General features: G+C 44.2%; 1 protein-coding gene across 1 annotated transcript in view; it reads right to left on the bottom strand.

Annotated features, from left to right (window-relative positions):
- Positions 1-2,290: 2,290 nt before the first annotated feature.
- Positions 2,291-16,533, bottom strand: part of LOC112070313 (nipped-B-like protein B) — a 92,762-nt gene continuing 78,519 nt past the window's right edge. Inside the window, exons 10-14 of the mRNA XM_070438912.1 lie at positions 11,890-11,909; positions 10,126-10,566; positions 6,748-7,017; positions 6,100-6,234; positions 2,291-4,293 (exon numbers count right to left, since the gene is read on the bottom strand). Of these exons, the coding sequence (XP_070295013.1) occupies positions 4,077-4,293; positions 6,100-6,234; positions 6,748-7,017; positions 10,126-10,566; positions 11,890-11,909 (1,083 nt within the window). The 3' untranslated portion in view covers positions 2,291-4,076. The remainder of the gene's footprint in view (positions 4,294-6,099; positions 6,235-6,747; positions 7,018-10,125; positions 10,567-11,889; positions 11,910-16,533) is intronic.

Below are 16,533 nucleotides of genomic sequence, written 5' to 3'. Positions count from 1 at the left end.
TGGTTGAGGGCTAGGGTAAGTGTTGTGGTTGAGGGCTGGGATTATGGCAATTAGGGCAGATTTGGGTTAAGGCCTTTTCATAAATTCAACAGCCTTAGACTTATCAAGCAGTGTCAGATATAACATTGTTATTTCTTGGAAGCTATGCTGTATTCATCGTATATTCACAGGTTACCGTAACATACTGTAGGTTGAGTTCATGGACTTGGCAGGAAAAATAAACAGGCAGTTCTTTGAGGAGCTGGAAAAGTACACCAGGTTACAGAATATTCCAGTCCATCCAGTCCAGAGGTTTCCAGACGTATCATTAGGAAATAAAGAAAATAGTTACATTAGCACCCCCTGCAGGTGGCACATACACATAGCACATGGACGTTTTACTTTATGACTCTGGTATGAAAAGTGTATAGAGTTCCAATGTGTTTTTTGTTTTTTCATGTCAAAAAGAGTATCGATCGAAAGACGACAACACAAGTAGCTCATTTTCCATTGGTTTATATTTATTGTCCTGTATATAATAACTGTTAAACTACAACTAAGTGACTTTTATACAATCCAAAAGGTTTAGCATTGTACTCTTAATAACGAAACATGTTTACATTATGAAAGTAACACCGCATGAGTGACAGGAGGCTTGACGAATGGGAAGGAAGACAGGGTCTCTGGTTGCATCATCACCAGCAGCTGTCCCAGCTAGCACATTTGGTTCCTTGGAAGCTGTGGGAACATACGTTTTGGGAACGTTCTGGGAACGTTCTGGGAACGAAGCCATAAGATTCCTGACAATTAAAACAAAAAACGTTTGTATTAATTTCTGAGAATGGAAGTGAAAACTTTGCCTGTTCGTTAATATTTAGGTTGCAGGGTTCCCCTGAAAGCCAACCTTGGAGTTTTTTTTATTAACATTCTGAGAACGGAAATTCTAGGATATTTGAAGGTATTTAAATAACACTCTGAGAACATGTTTCAATAAGACTTTTAATAACACTGCTATTTTAGTTTGGGTTAACTGTTATGAACTCTCAGCACAGATAGGACACATGGACATTTATTTTCTAGGCATTAATCATGCAAACACATTCCTTTTTTATTGTGGCACGGCGTCAGTGAGATTCAAACCTATGATCTTCTGTTCTCTATCCATGGAGTTAGTCCACTTCTCCACTAGGATGGAGCTAGCGTGCCATGTTCATTTGTCTATACAAACAGACCCTAGTTCAAAGGAAACAACCACTCAGTAAGATCAGAGGTGGCCAATTAGTGGGCGCGGCCAACACACCTGAACACATTTAACAAGATAGAGAGTTTTGTTGATGCTGAGAACGGAATGTATATGTTTTTAAATAACATTCTTACTACGTTCTTTGAACGTTACTGGATGTTTTCTGGTGTATTTTTTTAATGGAACTTTTTCTTAATGTTCTGAGAACATGACTTTAAATAGAACCATGAGGAAACCTGTAGAAAACGTTACGCTGAAGTACTGGAATACCCAAAGAAGAACGTTAATACTTAACGTTCGCTGAACGTTCTGAGAACATGACTTTAAATAGAACCATGAGGAAACCTGTAGAATTTTTTTTTTCTGAAGTACTGAAAATCACACAGAAGAACGTTATAAAACTGTAGTAAATGTTATGGGACGGTTGTATGCCAAATAAACATAGGACGTTCACGCTCTAACCAATCTCTAAGAAACATATGGTTTTCAGAACGTTATGTGCTAGCTGGGGACCAATCAACACAGAGTAGTAAACAGAGACAGGGAACATGATGGGCATCTAGTGGGACTACCTGTGTCTGGGTGCAAGCGTTTTGCTAGCAGGGGCATCCGCCGCATACATAGTTTAGGTGACCACTGGCTTGTACCCTCTGTCTTTGACCTCATGAGGTTCCCAGGACACCTCTGGTTAAAAGCAGGGTGTAGGGGATAGATCAGTCTTTTACAGCAGGGGCAATGTGATTGGTAACACCGACAACAAACTAGCCCAATCAACACACCTTTGTCTGCAGAGAGCCAATCCAGGACTGGTTTATGATTTCGACAGTAGGAGTTCGTAGAAGTGGAGCTTTGGAGCCCTGCAAAGTAACAGCCCCTCCTACAAGGATCTGTAAACTAGGCATCCCTGCCCACCTAGGAGACAGCAGAACACGGTAACAGTCCCTCTAAGACTGTAACTAAGGCATCCCCTGACCCAGGAGAGAGCAGGACAGCTAACAGCCCCTCTAAAGACATGCTAACCTAGGGCATTCCCCTGCCCAGACAGACACGTACAGGAACAACGGTAACAGTCCCTCTAAGGACTGTAACTAGGCATCCCCTGCACCAGGAGACAGACAGACAGACAGGTAACAGTCCCTCTAAGACTGTAACTAGGCATCCCCTGCACCAGGAAAGAGACAGACAGCTAACAGCCCCTCTAAGTAACCCTGTGTAAGAGCATTATACATCGCATCAGGTAAGGGATTGGGAACCCGGCCCCCATAGAAACAAGCTATCTCCAGCTCACTCACTCACTTCTTAAAGGAAGCAGAAGCTTTCATGACAAATAAAAAAGGATTTGGGTTAAAACATCAATTGCCGTTCTGTATATTCATAGATGAGGATGTGTACATATGCAGCAATCTCCCATTAAATATTAAGAACTCAACAACACGGTTCTTCAAATTGTTTTAAAAACATTCGATGAGACAAAACAAATAAATAATCAAATAAATTAACAAATAAATAACATAAGAAATAGATAAATAATTGGAATAAATAACTGAATAAATAGCTGTGGATAAAAGACAGACCCACCCCCCACATGAATGCATGGTTGCTTTTGCAGAAGATATCTTTAGAAGGAGCATCTTTACAGAGCGACTTTACGTCACTGGTCATTGGGCAAGAGGTCTGAAGATAATAAATAGTGGAATAGGGAAGAGAGAAAAAGTACATAATAATCAAACATTTGTCCCTTTTTTTTTTACCTCTGTGTGTGATTACAGGTCAGGATTGTCAGGGCCATGTTCAGTACCAAAATGTTCTCGATCGTTTCAGATAGAAATACCACAAATAGAGCCGACGTGATTCCTTATTCTACATCTCAGAGATCCATGTTTGTTCTACATAGCATACTTCTATCTGAACGTGCCCCAAGTCAGAATAGGGGGCAGGGACAGATGCACCCTGGGACCTGTAGTACTGTAGTGGCAGGGGCAGGGACAGGTGCACCCTGGGACCTGTAGTACTGTAATGGCAGGCAGCAGGGCTCTCTGGTACAAGCCGCAGCCTTCCTCCTTTCTAATGCATCATCATGCGAAGTCACCATCAAATAACAAGCCTCTTCAAACAAAATCACATAGAATATACAGTGCATAGTTTACAAGCCAGAACTTACAGTTTAGAATCATCTATACATCCTGCTATATCAGTACCCTTCTGCATGCTAAATCGTCAGCCATCTTTTCTTTTGTTCTTTATCGCATCTGTTGATCTCTCTGGTTCTTAAAATAGAGCATAAGTGTCTTTGGGGAAATTATGTAATGACATTGGAGGAAGAATTGCCCAGTGCTGTTTGATTTGATTTTCTTTTCTTTTCCACTTGTATCTCTTCTTTTCATCTTCTTCGACAAACTCCATGGAAGTGTCCCATTGCTGGAATATGTTTTTGGGGGGGGTTTACTTTTGCTATGCAGAAAGATATAGAGAAAGTGCTTACAGAATTGTTCTTTATCAATTATTTTCTAAAAGCATGATCTGACATTTTTTATTTTAAATAATTGCCTATGTGAGGACAAATCGATATTTCAGATCCAGGCTCGGGTTAACGCTGGTTGACCCTGGTTAACGCTGGTTAACGCTGGTTGACGCTGGTTAACGCTGGTTAACGCTGGTATACAGAGATGGAGACTGAGGATGGTAAAAAAAAACAGAGGAGGTCTGACCGTGTGTTTGGACCAATCAGGGACGCATAACATGATTTATCTCCCTCCCCCTTTCTCTCCCTCAATCTCTCCTGCTGTCTCCCCCTATCTCTCTCTCTCTCTCTCTCTCTCTCTCTCTCTCTCTCTCTCTCTCTCTCTCTCTGTCATCAGAAGCCGGGGCTTTCATAGCTGCTGCGACTGTAGTTGCTGTGGCTCCTGGGGCTGCGTGAGCGGCTGTGGCTCCTGGGGCTGCGTGAGCGGCTGTGGCTCCTGGGGCTGCTTGAGCGGCTGCGGCTGCGACTCCTCCCTGAGTGGGAGGGGCTTGACATGGAACTGGAGGAGGAAGGGCTGGGGCGGTAGTACGGGATAGGCCGCTTCCGAGCGCTGAGGAGAGGAGAGGGTAGGAGATTAGACAGTACATAAAGCTCTTGTAGGAGTTAGTTAGTGTGAGGAGGACCAGCACATTGACAGCTGACCAGAGAGCGTGTTTTCTTGTCTCTGTTACAGTAGGAATGCTGTAGGTTTTGCAACATAATGCATTTTTTAAATACTCTCAGAATTTAAATATCAAATGTATTTAAAAAATATATATAAATAATCCATGTACTGTACCACGTCAAATCTATAACATGTTTGAATCTTAATAAAGGTAAACAAATAAATAATAAGCACTTGGTCAGCTGTCATCAAAAGCAGACCAGAGAAATTGACATACTGAAGTTATCGTTGTACTGTAGTTATTGCTGTGGTTGTTACTGTATTATTATTGTATTTATTACTGTAGTTGTTACTGTGGTTGTTACTGTATTATTATTGTATTTATTACTGTAGTTATAGCTGTGGTTGTTACTGTATTATTATTGTATTTATTACTGTAGTTGTTACTGTGGTTTTTATTGTATTTATTACTGTAGTTGTTACTATGGTTATTAGGTGATACAGTCAGATTGAGAGGTGCTGAAAGAGAGCAGATGCATATGTTAGTTAGTATTCGTCCGCACACGCATACGCGCACATCACACACACACATCACACATCGACACACAACACACAGCACTACACGACACACACACACACACACACACACACACACACACACACACACACACTTCAATGGGTTAAAAGCGCTGAGATTGCCTTGTTAATGGACATCCTCAAGGTACAACCTAAGTGAGTCTTGCAGAAGTTGAGAGGTTTGAGAGGTTGCAGCTGGTAAGTTAAGAGCTGTTAGCCACACAAAAAAGGACAGGAAAATGATCTGAAGTTTAGCCATCAACCACAAATCAGGTGACTTAACGATCTAGGAACGACGTCAGCTCTATCAAGGTGCTTCTGCTACTGAATGAGTATTCACTGGAATCATCAAAAAAATAATTGTCATTGGAATTTCTGTAGATTCACAATTTGGGATAACGGCCAAGGGAGACATTACTGACTAAGATGAAGGCCTTGATAGCACCTTCATCAAACACACCTGTGTTATAACGTTAGTGGATATCTGACCGTTTCTCTAGTGCTCGTGTGAGTTTATTCAAGTGGCTTTACAAAAGGAAAAGAGGATAGAAAGAAGGAGAGAGACTCGAAGGGAAAGGAGAGGCAGCAGTGTTACTCTTGGGAAGTTTGTTCTGTTGGTTAGCTGCTTCACCGGACTTCAGTCAGGAGGACTAGGAGAGTCCTGCTGCACGGCAACTGTTACCACAGTAACCTAGCCTGCAGCTCAGCAGCATTCTGTTGTCTTGGCTCCCAGGGGAATCTTCCTTTGTACAGGAGTGACAGAGGAGTGACAAAACCAGCATTTTATCGAAAAGCACGCCACACATATCCTGGGAAATACAATTGAATCATATTATTGCTACTGTGTGCCATCGCTCAGCTGTGGCAAATCCAGTCTGTAATAAAGGTTGTACACTTCTACGATAAAAATACATTTCACCTGAAATAATATAACATTTTCAGTTCCACTTGATTAAGGATAAAACACACACTTATACACACATACAGTATGTACATAAAATAACCCCACATTTACAGTAATTATGCTGAGTATTTACAATCAAATTGTTGAGGAAAAACCCCAAGAAAAGCTGAGAGGGAGAAAACCTTGACAATCTCTCCCATAGATGTCAGTGTTACAACTGTATTCTGCTTTCACTGAGGGAGCGTGGTTAGATACTGTAGCTGTTCTGTTACCTGGTGATCCTGCGAGCCTCCATGAAGCTGGGAGAATCTCGTCTCCTCTTCCTGATGGGAGAGTAGCTCCTGGAACGACGATGAGCACGGTCAGCGTCAGAGTGGTGAGGACTATCTCTCTCCTTAGCGGAAAAACTAAAAATGCCACAGAAATTGTCATGTACTGGACAGGAAAAGAAAACAAAATGTATGAAAAAAGTTATGTTTGTGTCAAAATAAAATCACTGGGGAGCTAAACTAAACTACAAAAGTTTCTAGTAGACCTAAAAACCAAGAGGTTAATCTGGCCTTCCAGGTAGGTTAACTATCATCCACAGACTAGTAAGTAACCCTTCCTCTTGCTGGTAGGTTAACTATCATCCACAGACTAGTAAGTAACCCTTCCTCTTGCTGGTAGGTTAACTATCATCCATAGACTAGTAAGTAACCCTTCCTCTTGCTGGTAGGTTAACTATTATCCATAGACTAGTAAGTAACCCTTCCTCTTGCTGGTAGGTTAACTATCATCCATAGAATAGTAAGTAACCCTTCCTCTTGCTGGTAGGTTAACTATTATCCATAGACTAGTAAGTATCCCTTCCTCTTGCTGGTAGGTTAACTATCATCCATAGACTAGTAAGTAACCCTTCCGTAGGCGATGTTCCTCACCTGGAATTGTTCTGTCTGGCATGGACGTGGAGGGACTTGGCCTTGCTGAGGCCTCTCTCTCTGGAGGCAGAGCATGATGAGGACCGTCCTGAGCTCCAGGAGCTGCTGCGCTGCCGGACCCCCACACCGCCCCGCCCCCGAGACTCACTCTTCTTCGTGCCTGACCCAGACGCATGCTGGTGCCGCCCTGGAGATGCAGACAGCCTCTGGTGATGGGCCTGTCCCCGACCCCCACGGTGGTGCCGCTTGGAAGAGTGGGATACTTTAGTCCTGGAGGTAGATACAGTGGGGCAAAAAAGTATTTAGTCAGCCACCAATTGTGCAAGTTCTCCCACTTAAAAAGATGAGAGAGGCCTGTAATTTTCATCATAGGTACACTTCAACTATGACAGACAAAATGAGGAGAAAAAATCCAGAAAATCACATTGTAGGATTTTTAATGAATTTATTGCCAAATTATGTGGAAAATAAGTATTTGGTCCCCTACAAACAAGCAAGATTTCTGGCTCTCACAGACCTGTAATTTCTTCTTTAAGAGGCTCTCTGTCCCCACTCGTTACCTGTATTAATGGCACCTGTTTGAACTTTGTTATCAGTATAAAAGACACCCCACGCAAGATCTCACCCGTGGGGTCAAAATGATCACAAAGAACGGTGAGCAAAAATCCCAGAACCAACGGGGACCTAGTGAATGACTGCAGAGAGCTGGACCAAAGTAACAAAGCCTACCATCAGTAACACACTACACTGCCAGGCCTCAAATCCTGCAGTGCCAGACGTGTCCCCTGCTTAAGCAATACATTCCAGGCCCGTCTGAAGTTGCTAGAGAGCATTTGGATATCCAGAAAGAACATTGGGAGAAATGTCATATGGTCAGATGAAACCAAAATATGACTTTTTGGTAAAAACTCAACTCGTCGTGTTTGGAGGACAAATAATGCTGAGTGCATCCAAAGAACACCATACCTACTGTGAAGCATGGGGTGGAAACATCATGCTTTGGGGCTGTTTTTGTTCTTGAAGGACCAGGACGACTGATCCGTGTAAAGGAAAGAATGATGGGCCATGTATCGTGAGATTTTGGAGTGAAAACCTCCTTCCATCAGCAAGGGCATTGAAGATGAAACGTGGCTGGGTCTTTCAGCATGACAATGATCCCAACACACACCGCCCGGGCAACGAAGGAATGGCTTCGTAAGAACCATGTTCAAGTCCTGGAGTGGCCTAGCCAGTCTCCAGATCTCAACCCCATAGAAAATCTTTGGAGGGAGTTGAAGTCTGTGTTCCCAGCAACAGCCCCAAAACATCACTGCTCTAGAGGAAGATTCTGCATGGAGGAATGGGCCAAAATACCCGCAACAGTGTGAAAACCTTGTGAAGACTTACAGAAAACGTTTGACTCTCTCGTCATTGCCCAAACAGGGTATATAACAAAGTATTGAGATAAACTTTTGTTATTGACCAAATACTTATTTTCCACCATAATTTGCAAATAAATTCATAAAAATCCTACAATGTGATTTTTTGGATATTTTTTCCTCATTTTGTCTGTCATAGTTGAAGTGTACCTATGATGAAAATTACAGGCCTCTCTCATCTTTTTAAGTGGGAGAACTTGCACAATTGGTGGCTGACTAAATACTTTTTTGCCCCACTGTAGGTAAGGAGTATCAGTTGATTAGTGGTAACAGAGGAAAGATGGCGGTCATGGTGGATACCTTTAGTAGGTTTTATTTTTTATTTTTTTTTATTTAACCTTTATTTTACTAGGCAAGTCAGTTAAGAACAAATTCTTATTTACAATGACGGCCTACTCCGGCCAAACCCTCCCCTAATCCGGACGATGCTGGGCCAATTGTGCGCCGCCCTATGGGACTCCCAATCACGGCCGGTTGTGATACAGCCTGGATTCAAACCAGGGTGTCTGAAGTGATGCCTCTAACACTGAGACACAGTGCTTTAGAACGCTCCCCCATAAAGGCCCGGTGGAGTGGTGGAGTGTTGCAGAGACTTTCCTTCTGGAAGGTTCTCCCATATCCACAGAGGCACTCTGGAGCTCTGTCAGAGTGACCATCGGGTTCTTGGTCACCTTCCTGACCAAGGACCTTCTCCCCTGAAGGCTCAGATTGGCCGGGCAGCCAGCTCAAGGAAGAGTCTTGGTGGTTCTTCCATTTAAGATTGGTGGAGGCCACTGTGTTCTTGGGAACGTTCAATGCTGCATACATTTTTTGGTACCCTTCCCCAGATCTGTGCCTCATCACAATCCTGTCTCGGATCTCTACGGACAATTCATTCGACCTCATGGCTTGCGTTTTGCTCTGACATGCACTGTCAACTGTGGGACCTTAAATAGACAGGTGTGTGCCTTTCCAAATCAGGTCCAATCCATTGAATTTACCACAGGTGGACTCCAATCAAGTTGTAGAAACATCTCAAGGATGATCAATGGAAACAGGATTCACCTGAGCTCAATTTCAAGTCTCAAAGCAAAGGCTCTGAATACTTATGTAAAGAAGGTATTTCTGTTTTTTATTTGTAATAAATTTGCGGGGGGGGGGAGGGGAATAATTTAATTGTTTTCGCTTTGTCATTATGCAGTATTGTGTGTAGATTTATGACTTAAAAAAAAAAAAAAAAATTTGAACAAGACTGTAACGTAAAATTTTTGGGGGGAAAAAAGGGAAGGGGTCTGAATAGTTTGAGTCACTGTTTATATATTATTACATGTTTTATTAAAACATTTTAGGGGGTGCTGCAGCACTCTCAGCACCCCTACTTCCCACAGCTATGTTTGTTATGGTCTGTGGGGTGCAGTTTCCTTGTTTTAGGTCCATTTGTAGAAATTATGCCAAGGTGCATTGAAGCTCTTCTGGCAGCTCGTGGCGACCAAACACCCTTTTAAGACATTTATGTTGGTGTTTCATTTATTCTGGCAGTTACCTGTAGGCGCTTGTAATACAATGTAATCCACAGTAAAAAATGTGAAACTCTGTGCCTTTATTATATTATATTATATATATAATATATATTATATAATGCTCTCTCGTGTATTTAGAACATTGTGGTTGGATTTTTATTTATTTTTTATCATAAAAATTGAAATATTTTTTTGCCTCTTGGGTTTGGGCCCAGCCCCCTGACTCAAACAATTGACCAGTCACATTTATTTATCATTCAGTATTTTGGGATTTTTTAGGAATCGCTTACCCAATCAATGCACTAACGGTCATGTAATTAATTTTTTTTTCTTTTTTACTTTTTCTTTGCTGCTTCTTGGGTCAGTGCTCAGGGGTTTAAGCCCCAGTAATTCCCTGCATTAATCCGGCCAATGACCGGTAAAGGTTATGTCAGTATGGCCGGTCCAATCTCTCTCCTTACTTTTTCTGGTGAGAGCTCTTTTCTCTGTGAGGATGCAGGTTATGTTGAGAGTGGGTAGAGTCACTGCTGTGAGTCGGCGAATGGGAGCGCTTCCCCTGGACTCTGTGACCTCTGTGACCTCCCCATCTCCCTGACGACCCCAGGCCCATCGTCTGCCTGTCCTCCCCATGTAGGGCCTCTCCAGCCTGGGCAGCAGTACTTCCTGGGGCCCTGTAGAGGGCAGTGTGGGCCTTGTTCTCTCCTCCTCTCAGTTGTGGCAGTATCACGGTCGACTGGGTTCCCGGAGTAGCAGCAGTCAGCATTCTCAGCTTCTGTAGAGAGATGATAACCAACAAACGGAAAAAAAAAGAACCAAAGACAAAACAGAAGAAAGGGGAAGAAAGGGCCTCAGAGTTTGTCACAGTGGAGGGTTTGAGTGCTACGGTGTACTTGCCAAAAGAGGGTCAACATCTAAAAGAAAAGATCTAGGTTTTTTCTTGATATGGCTTATAGACAGTCCTCTATGGTGCGGCGCATGCAATACTTTGGCATGCAAAACCATAATGAGACGAAGAAATCATAATCCTAAAAAAGAAACAAAAAAATAACTAGAAGAGGGAGAGGAAGAATGGTAAACAATATCAAATTAACAAATAAAGTTAAAGAGGGAGACGAGATTAGAGAGTTACAGTAAGAGAGTTACAGTAGAGAGTAAGTACAGATAGAGAGATCAGTAGAGCTACAGTAAAGAGTAGAGAGCTACAGTGGAGAGAGTTACAGTACGAGTTACAGTAAGAGAGAGTACAGTAGAGAGTAGAGAGTTACAGTAGAGAGAGTTACAGTAGAGAGTTACAGTAGAGAGAGCTACAGTAGAGAGAGTTACAGTAGAGAGATACAGTAGAGAGATACAGTAAGAGAGAGATAACAGTAGAGAGAGATACAGTAGAGAGAGTTACAGTTAGAGAGAGCTACAGTAGAGAGAGCTACAGTAGAGAGATACAGTAGAGAGATACAGTAGAGAAGTAGAGAGATACAGTAGAGAGGAGAGAGAATACAGAGAGAGAGTTACAGTAGAGAGTAGAGAGATACAAGTAGAGAGAAACAGTAGAGAGAGTTACAGTAGAGAGACTACAGTAGAGAGTAGAGAGATACAGTAGAGAGTAGAGAGATACAGTAGAGAGATACAGTAGAGAGTAAGTAGAGATACAGTAGAAGAGATACAGTAGAGAAGAGTAGAGAAGAGAGATACAGTAGAGAAGGAGAGAGAGATACAGTAGAGAGAGTTACAGTAGAGAGTAGAGAGATAGCAGTAGAGAGAAAGTAGAAGAACAGTAGAGAGAGCTACAGTAGAGAGTAGAGAGATACAGTAGAGAGTAGAAGAGATACATTAGAGAGTTAGAGAGATACAGTAGAGAGATAAGTAGAGAGTAGAGAGATACAGTAGAGAGTACAGTAGAGAGAGTTACAGTAGAGAGAATAGAGAGCTACAGATTTGTAGAATAGAAAAAGAGGACTTCTTCCAGTTTTAAGTAACGGTTAAAAAACGAATATGAAATCAAAACAAACCTTGACGGAACATCACAGAAATGGAAGGAACAAAATAAAAGATTCACAATTATAGAGTCAAATCAAGAAAAACAAATCGTCTTCTACTCAATTTTCATTTTGTGGAGTTTTTTTCCCTGGAGAAGACTATTGCTGAGATGTGTACAGCGACCCATTTTCTTTTTTCTGTTTTTTTTTTATCGTTACTCTTGTTTAACCTCTTGGTTAACATCCACTTACCAAGAAAGTGTCATTCCCTCCTTTAGTAGGTAAGGTATGAAGAAAAGGGAAAAGTGGGGCAACATAAGTGCATCATTAGATTTCACAAAATGCAAGGTTGAAAAAGAACAAACACCCTTCCCTGGCAGAGTGAGGCATGAGACAGACCCCTTCCGGCAGAGTGAGGCATGAGACAAACCCTCCTGGCAGAGTGAGGCATGAGACAGACCCTTCCCTGGCAGAGTGAGGCATGAGACAAGACCCTTCCTGGCAGAGTTGAGGCATGAGACAGCCCTTCCTGGCAGAGTGAGGCATGAGACAAACCCTTCCTGCAGAGTGAGGCATGAGACGACCCTCCCTGGCAGAGTGAGGCATGAGACAGACCTTCCCTGGCAGAGTGAGGCATGAGACAGACCCTTCCCTGGCAGAGTGAGGCATGAGACAAGACCCTTCCCTGGCAGAGTGAGGCATGAAGACAAACCCTTCCCTGGACAGAGTGAGGCATGAGACAACCCTTCCTGGCAGAGTGAGGCAATGAGACACACCTTCCCTGGCAGAGTGAGGCATGAGACAAACCCTCCCTGGCAGAGTGAGGCATGAGACAGAACCCTTCCCTGGCGAGTTGAGGCATGAGACAAAACCCTTCCCCTGGCAGAGTGAGGCATGAGACAAACCCTTCCCTGGCAGAGTGAGGCATGAGACAAACCCTTCCTGGCAGAGTGAGGATGAGACAAACCCTTCCCTGGCAGAGTGAGGCATGAATACAAACTCCTTCCCTGGCAGAGTGAGGCATGAGACATACCCTTCCCTGGCAAAGTGAGGCATGAGACAAACCCTTCCTGGCAGAGTGAGGCATGAGACAGACCCTTCCCTGGCAGAGTGAGCATGAGACAACCCTTCCTGGCAGTGAGCATGAGACAAACCCTTCCCTGGCAGAGTGAGGCATGAGACAGACCCCTTCCCTGGCAGAGTGAGGCATGAGACAAACCCTTCCATGGCAGAGTGAGGCATGAGACAGACCCTTCCCTGGCAGAGTGGAGGCATGACACAAACCCTTCCCTGGCAGAGTGAGGCATGAGACAAAACCCTTCCCTGGCAGAGTGAGGCCATGACACAAACCCTTCCCTGGCAGAGTGAGGCATGAGACAGACCCTTCCCTGGCAGAGTGAGGGCATGAACACAAACCTTCCCTGGCAGAGTGAGGCATGAGACAAACCCTTCCCTGCAGAGTGAGGCATGAGACAGAACCCTTCCTGGCAGATGAAGGCATGAGACAAGACCTTCCTGGCAGTGAGGCATGAGACAAACCCTTCCCTGGCAGAGTGAGGCATGAGACACAACCTTCCCTGGCAGAGTGAGGCATGGAACAAACCCTTCCCTGGCAGAGTGAAGGGCATGAGACAAACCCTTCCCTGGCAGAGTGAGGCATGAGACAGACCCTTCCCTGGCAGAGGTGAGGCTGAAGACAAACCCTTCCCTGGCAGAGTAGGCATGAACAGACCCTTCCCTGGCAGAGTGAGGCATGAGACAAACCCTTCCCTGCAGAGTGAGGCCATGAGACAAACCCTTCCCTGGCAGAGTGAGGCATGAGACAAACCTTCCCTGGCAAGTAGTGAGGCATGAGACAAACCCCTTCCCTGGCAGAGTGAGGCATGAGACAAACCCTTCCCTGGCAGAGTGAGGCATGAGACAAACCCTTCCCTGGCAGAGTGAGGTATGACACAAACCCTTCCCTGGCAGAGTGAGGCATGATAACAAACCCTTCCTGGCAAGAGTGAGGCATGAGACATACCTTCCCTGGCAGAGTGAGGCATGAGACAAACCCTTCCCTGGCAGAGTTGAGGCATGAGAACAGACCCTTCCCTGGCAGAGTGAGGCATGAGACAAACCCTTCCCTGGCAGAGTGAAGCATGAGAAGAAACCCTTCCTTGGCAGAGTGAGGGCATGAAGACAGACCCTTCCCTGGCAGAGTGAGGCATGAGACAAACCCTTCCATGGCAGAGTGAGGCATGAGACAGACCCCCTTCCTGGCAGAGTGGGGCATGAGACAACAACCCTTCCCTGGCAGAGTGAGGCATGAGACAAACCCTTCCCTGGCAGAGTGAGGCATGACACAAACCCTTCCCTGGCAGAGTGAGGCATGAGACAGACCCTTCCCTGGCAGAGTGAGGCATGACACAACCCTTCCCTGGCAGAGAGGCATGAGACAAACCCTTCCCTGGCAGAGTGAGGCATGAGACAAACCCTTCCCTGCAGAATGAGGCATGAGACAACCCTTCCCTGGCAGAGTGAGGCATGAGACAAACCCTTCCCTGGCAAGTGAGGCATGAGAAACAACCCTTCCCTGGCAGAGTGAGGCATGAGACAACCCTTCCCTGCAGAGTGAGGCATGAGACAACCTTCCCTGCAGAGTGAGGCATGAGACAGACCTTCCCTGGCAGAGTGAGGCATGAGACAAACCTTCCCTGGCAGAGTGAGGCATGAGACAGACCCTTCCCTGGCAGAGTGAGGCATGAGACAAACCCTTCCCTGGCAGAGTGAGGCATGAGACAACCCTTCCTGGCAGAGTGGGCATGAGACAAACCCTTCCTGGCAGAGTGAGGCATGAGACAAACCCTTCCTGGCAGAGTGAGGCATGAGACAAACCCTTCCCTGCAGAGTGGCATGAACAACCTTCCCTGGCAGAGTGAGGCATGAGACAATGAAATCAACTGACATTCAATCAAATACAAAAGAGAAGGAATCAACCCAATGTTCAGGGAACGTCTCACACGAGAGCAGGTATTGTACATCTCTCAGATCATCCACTCTCCTTCCCAGCCCACTCCCAAGGGCAGGGTAGACATTCTGTGTGAATGACCATTGCAATAAGTCAGGGGTTCCAGAGTGTTAAGTGTAGGGGTTCCAGAGTGTTAAGTTTCAGGGGTTCCAGAGTGTTAGTTCAGGGGTTCAGAGCATTAAGTTCAGGGGTTCCAGAGTGTTAAGTTCAGGGTTCCAGAGCGTTAAGTTCAGGGGTTCCAGAGCATTAAGTTCAGGGGTTCCAGAGTGTTAAGTTCAGGGGTTCCAGAGTGTAGTGTAGGGTCCAGAGTTAGTTCAGGAGTTCCAGAGCATTAAGTTCAGGGGTTCCAGAGTGTTAAGTTCAGGGTTCCAGAGGTTAAGTTCAGGGGTTCCAGAGTGTTAAGTTCAGGGTTCCAGAGTGTTAAGTTCAAGGGGTTCAGGGTTAAGTTCAGGGGTTCCAGAGCGTTCAGGGGTTCAACACCCAGACACTATGTTAGGCTACAGTTTGTTCAAACCAAGGAATTTCTTGTCAGCGTGGGGTTGCATTTCCCCTGTTTTTTGTCATATGACATCTAATTGGCTCTGTTGAGATGCACAGCTTGCTGTCCGAATCTCTTTTAGTTCTCTGTTTATGCTATCTATTAATAGGATAGGTGACACAAATCTGTACTAGTGAATTTCTACTCAAGTTAAAGCGTTACCTGCAGCAAAAGCAACAGTCCTCTGAGAGAACAGGACCTCTGCAAATAGTGCAAATAAATACTTCTGGATATTTTTGAGGTTATTCTTAAAAACACAGCTCCATTTCAAACAGAAATGTGTTTGGTAGACCAACTTCATTACGAGGCCTTTGAGCAAGGGGCGCTGTTGCAAGATACGGTGGGCGGAGGACATTGAGCTAGATGCAAGCATTTTCTATAATAAGCAGTATAAACAGGGCAAGGGCTTCACACGGTTTTGTGTGTCTGTGTGTAGATGCTTGTGTGGCGCAATTTCATGGCTGAGTATGTGTGTGTGTCTCCGGGATATATACAGTTGAAGTCGGAAGTTTACATACACTTAGGTTGAGTCATTAAAACAAATTTTTTCAACCACTCCACACATTTTTTGTTCACAAACTATAGTTTTGGCAAGTCGGTTAGGCATCTACTTTGTGCATGACACAAGTAATTTTTCCAACAATTGTTTACAGACAGATTATTTCACTTATAATTCACTGTATCACAATTCCACTGGGTCAGAAGTTTACATACACTAAGTGGACTGTGCCTTTAAACAGCTTGGAAAATCCCAGAAAATATGTCATGGCTTTAAAAGCTTCTGATAGGCTAATTGACATAATTTGAGTCAATTGGAGGTGTACCTGTAGATGTATTTCAAGGCCTACCTTCAAACTCAGTGCCTCTTTGCTTGACATCATGGGAAAATCAAAAAATAATCAGCCAAGACCTCAGAAACAAAATGACCTCCACAAGTCTGGTTCATCCTTGGGAGCAATTTACAAATGCCTGAAGGTACCATGTTCATCTGTACAAACAATAGTATGCAAGTATTTATCACCATGGGACCACGTAGCCGTCATACCGCTCAGGAAGGAGACACATTCTGTTTCGTAGGGATTTAATGTAGATTAAGTGCAGATCAATCCCAGAAACAACAGCAAAGAACCTTGTGAAGATGCTGGAGGAAACAGGTACAAACGTATCTATATCCACAGTAAAACGAGTCCTATATCGACATAACCTGAAAGACCGCTCAGCAAGGAAGAAGCCACTGCTCTAAAACTGCCATAAAAAAGCCAGATTACGGTTTGCAACTGCACATGGGGACAAAGATCGTACTTTTTGGAGAAATGTCCTCTGGTCTGATGAAAAAAAATAGAACTGT

This window comes from Salvelinus sp. IW2-2015, unplaced genomic scaffold (assembly GCF_002910315.2).
Source record: "Salvelinus sp. IW2-2015 unplaced genomic scaffold, ASM291031v2 Un_scaffold1286, whole genome shotgun sequence".
Lineage (NCBI taxonomy): Eukaryota > Metazoa > Chordata > Actinopteri > Salmoniformes > Salmonidae > Salvelinus > Salvelinus sp. IW2-2015.
Note: the sequence above shows the minus strand (reverse complement) of the source record. Positions and strands in the feature narration are given on the sequence as shown.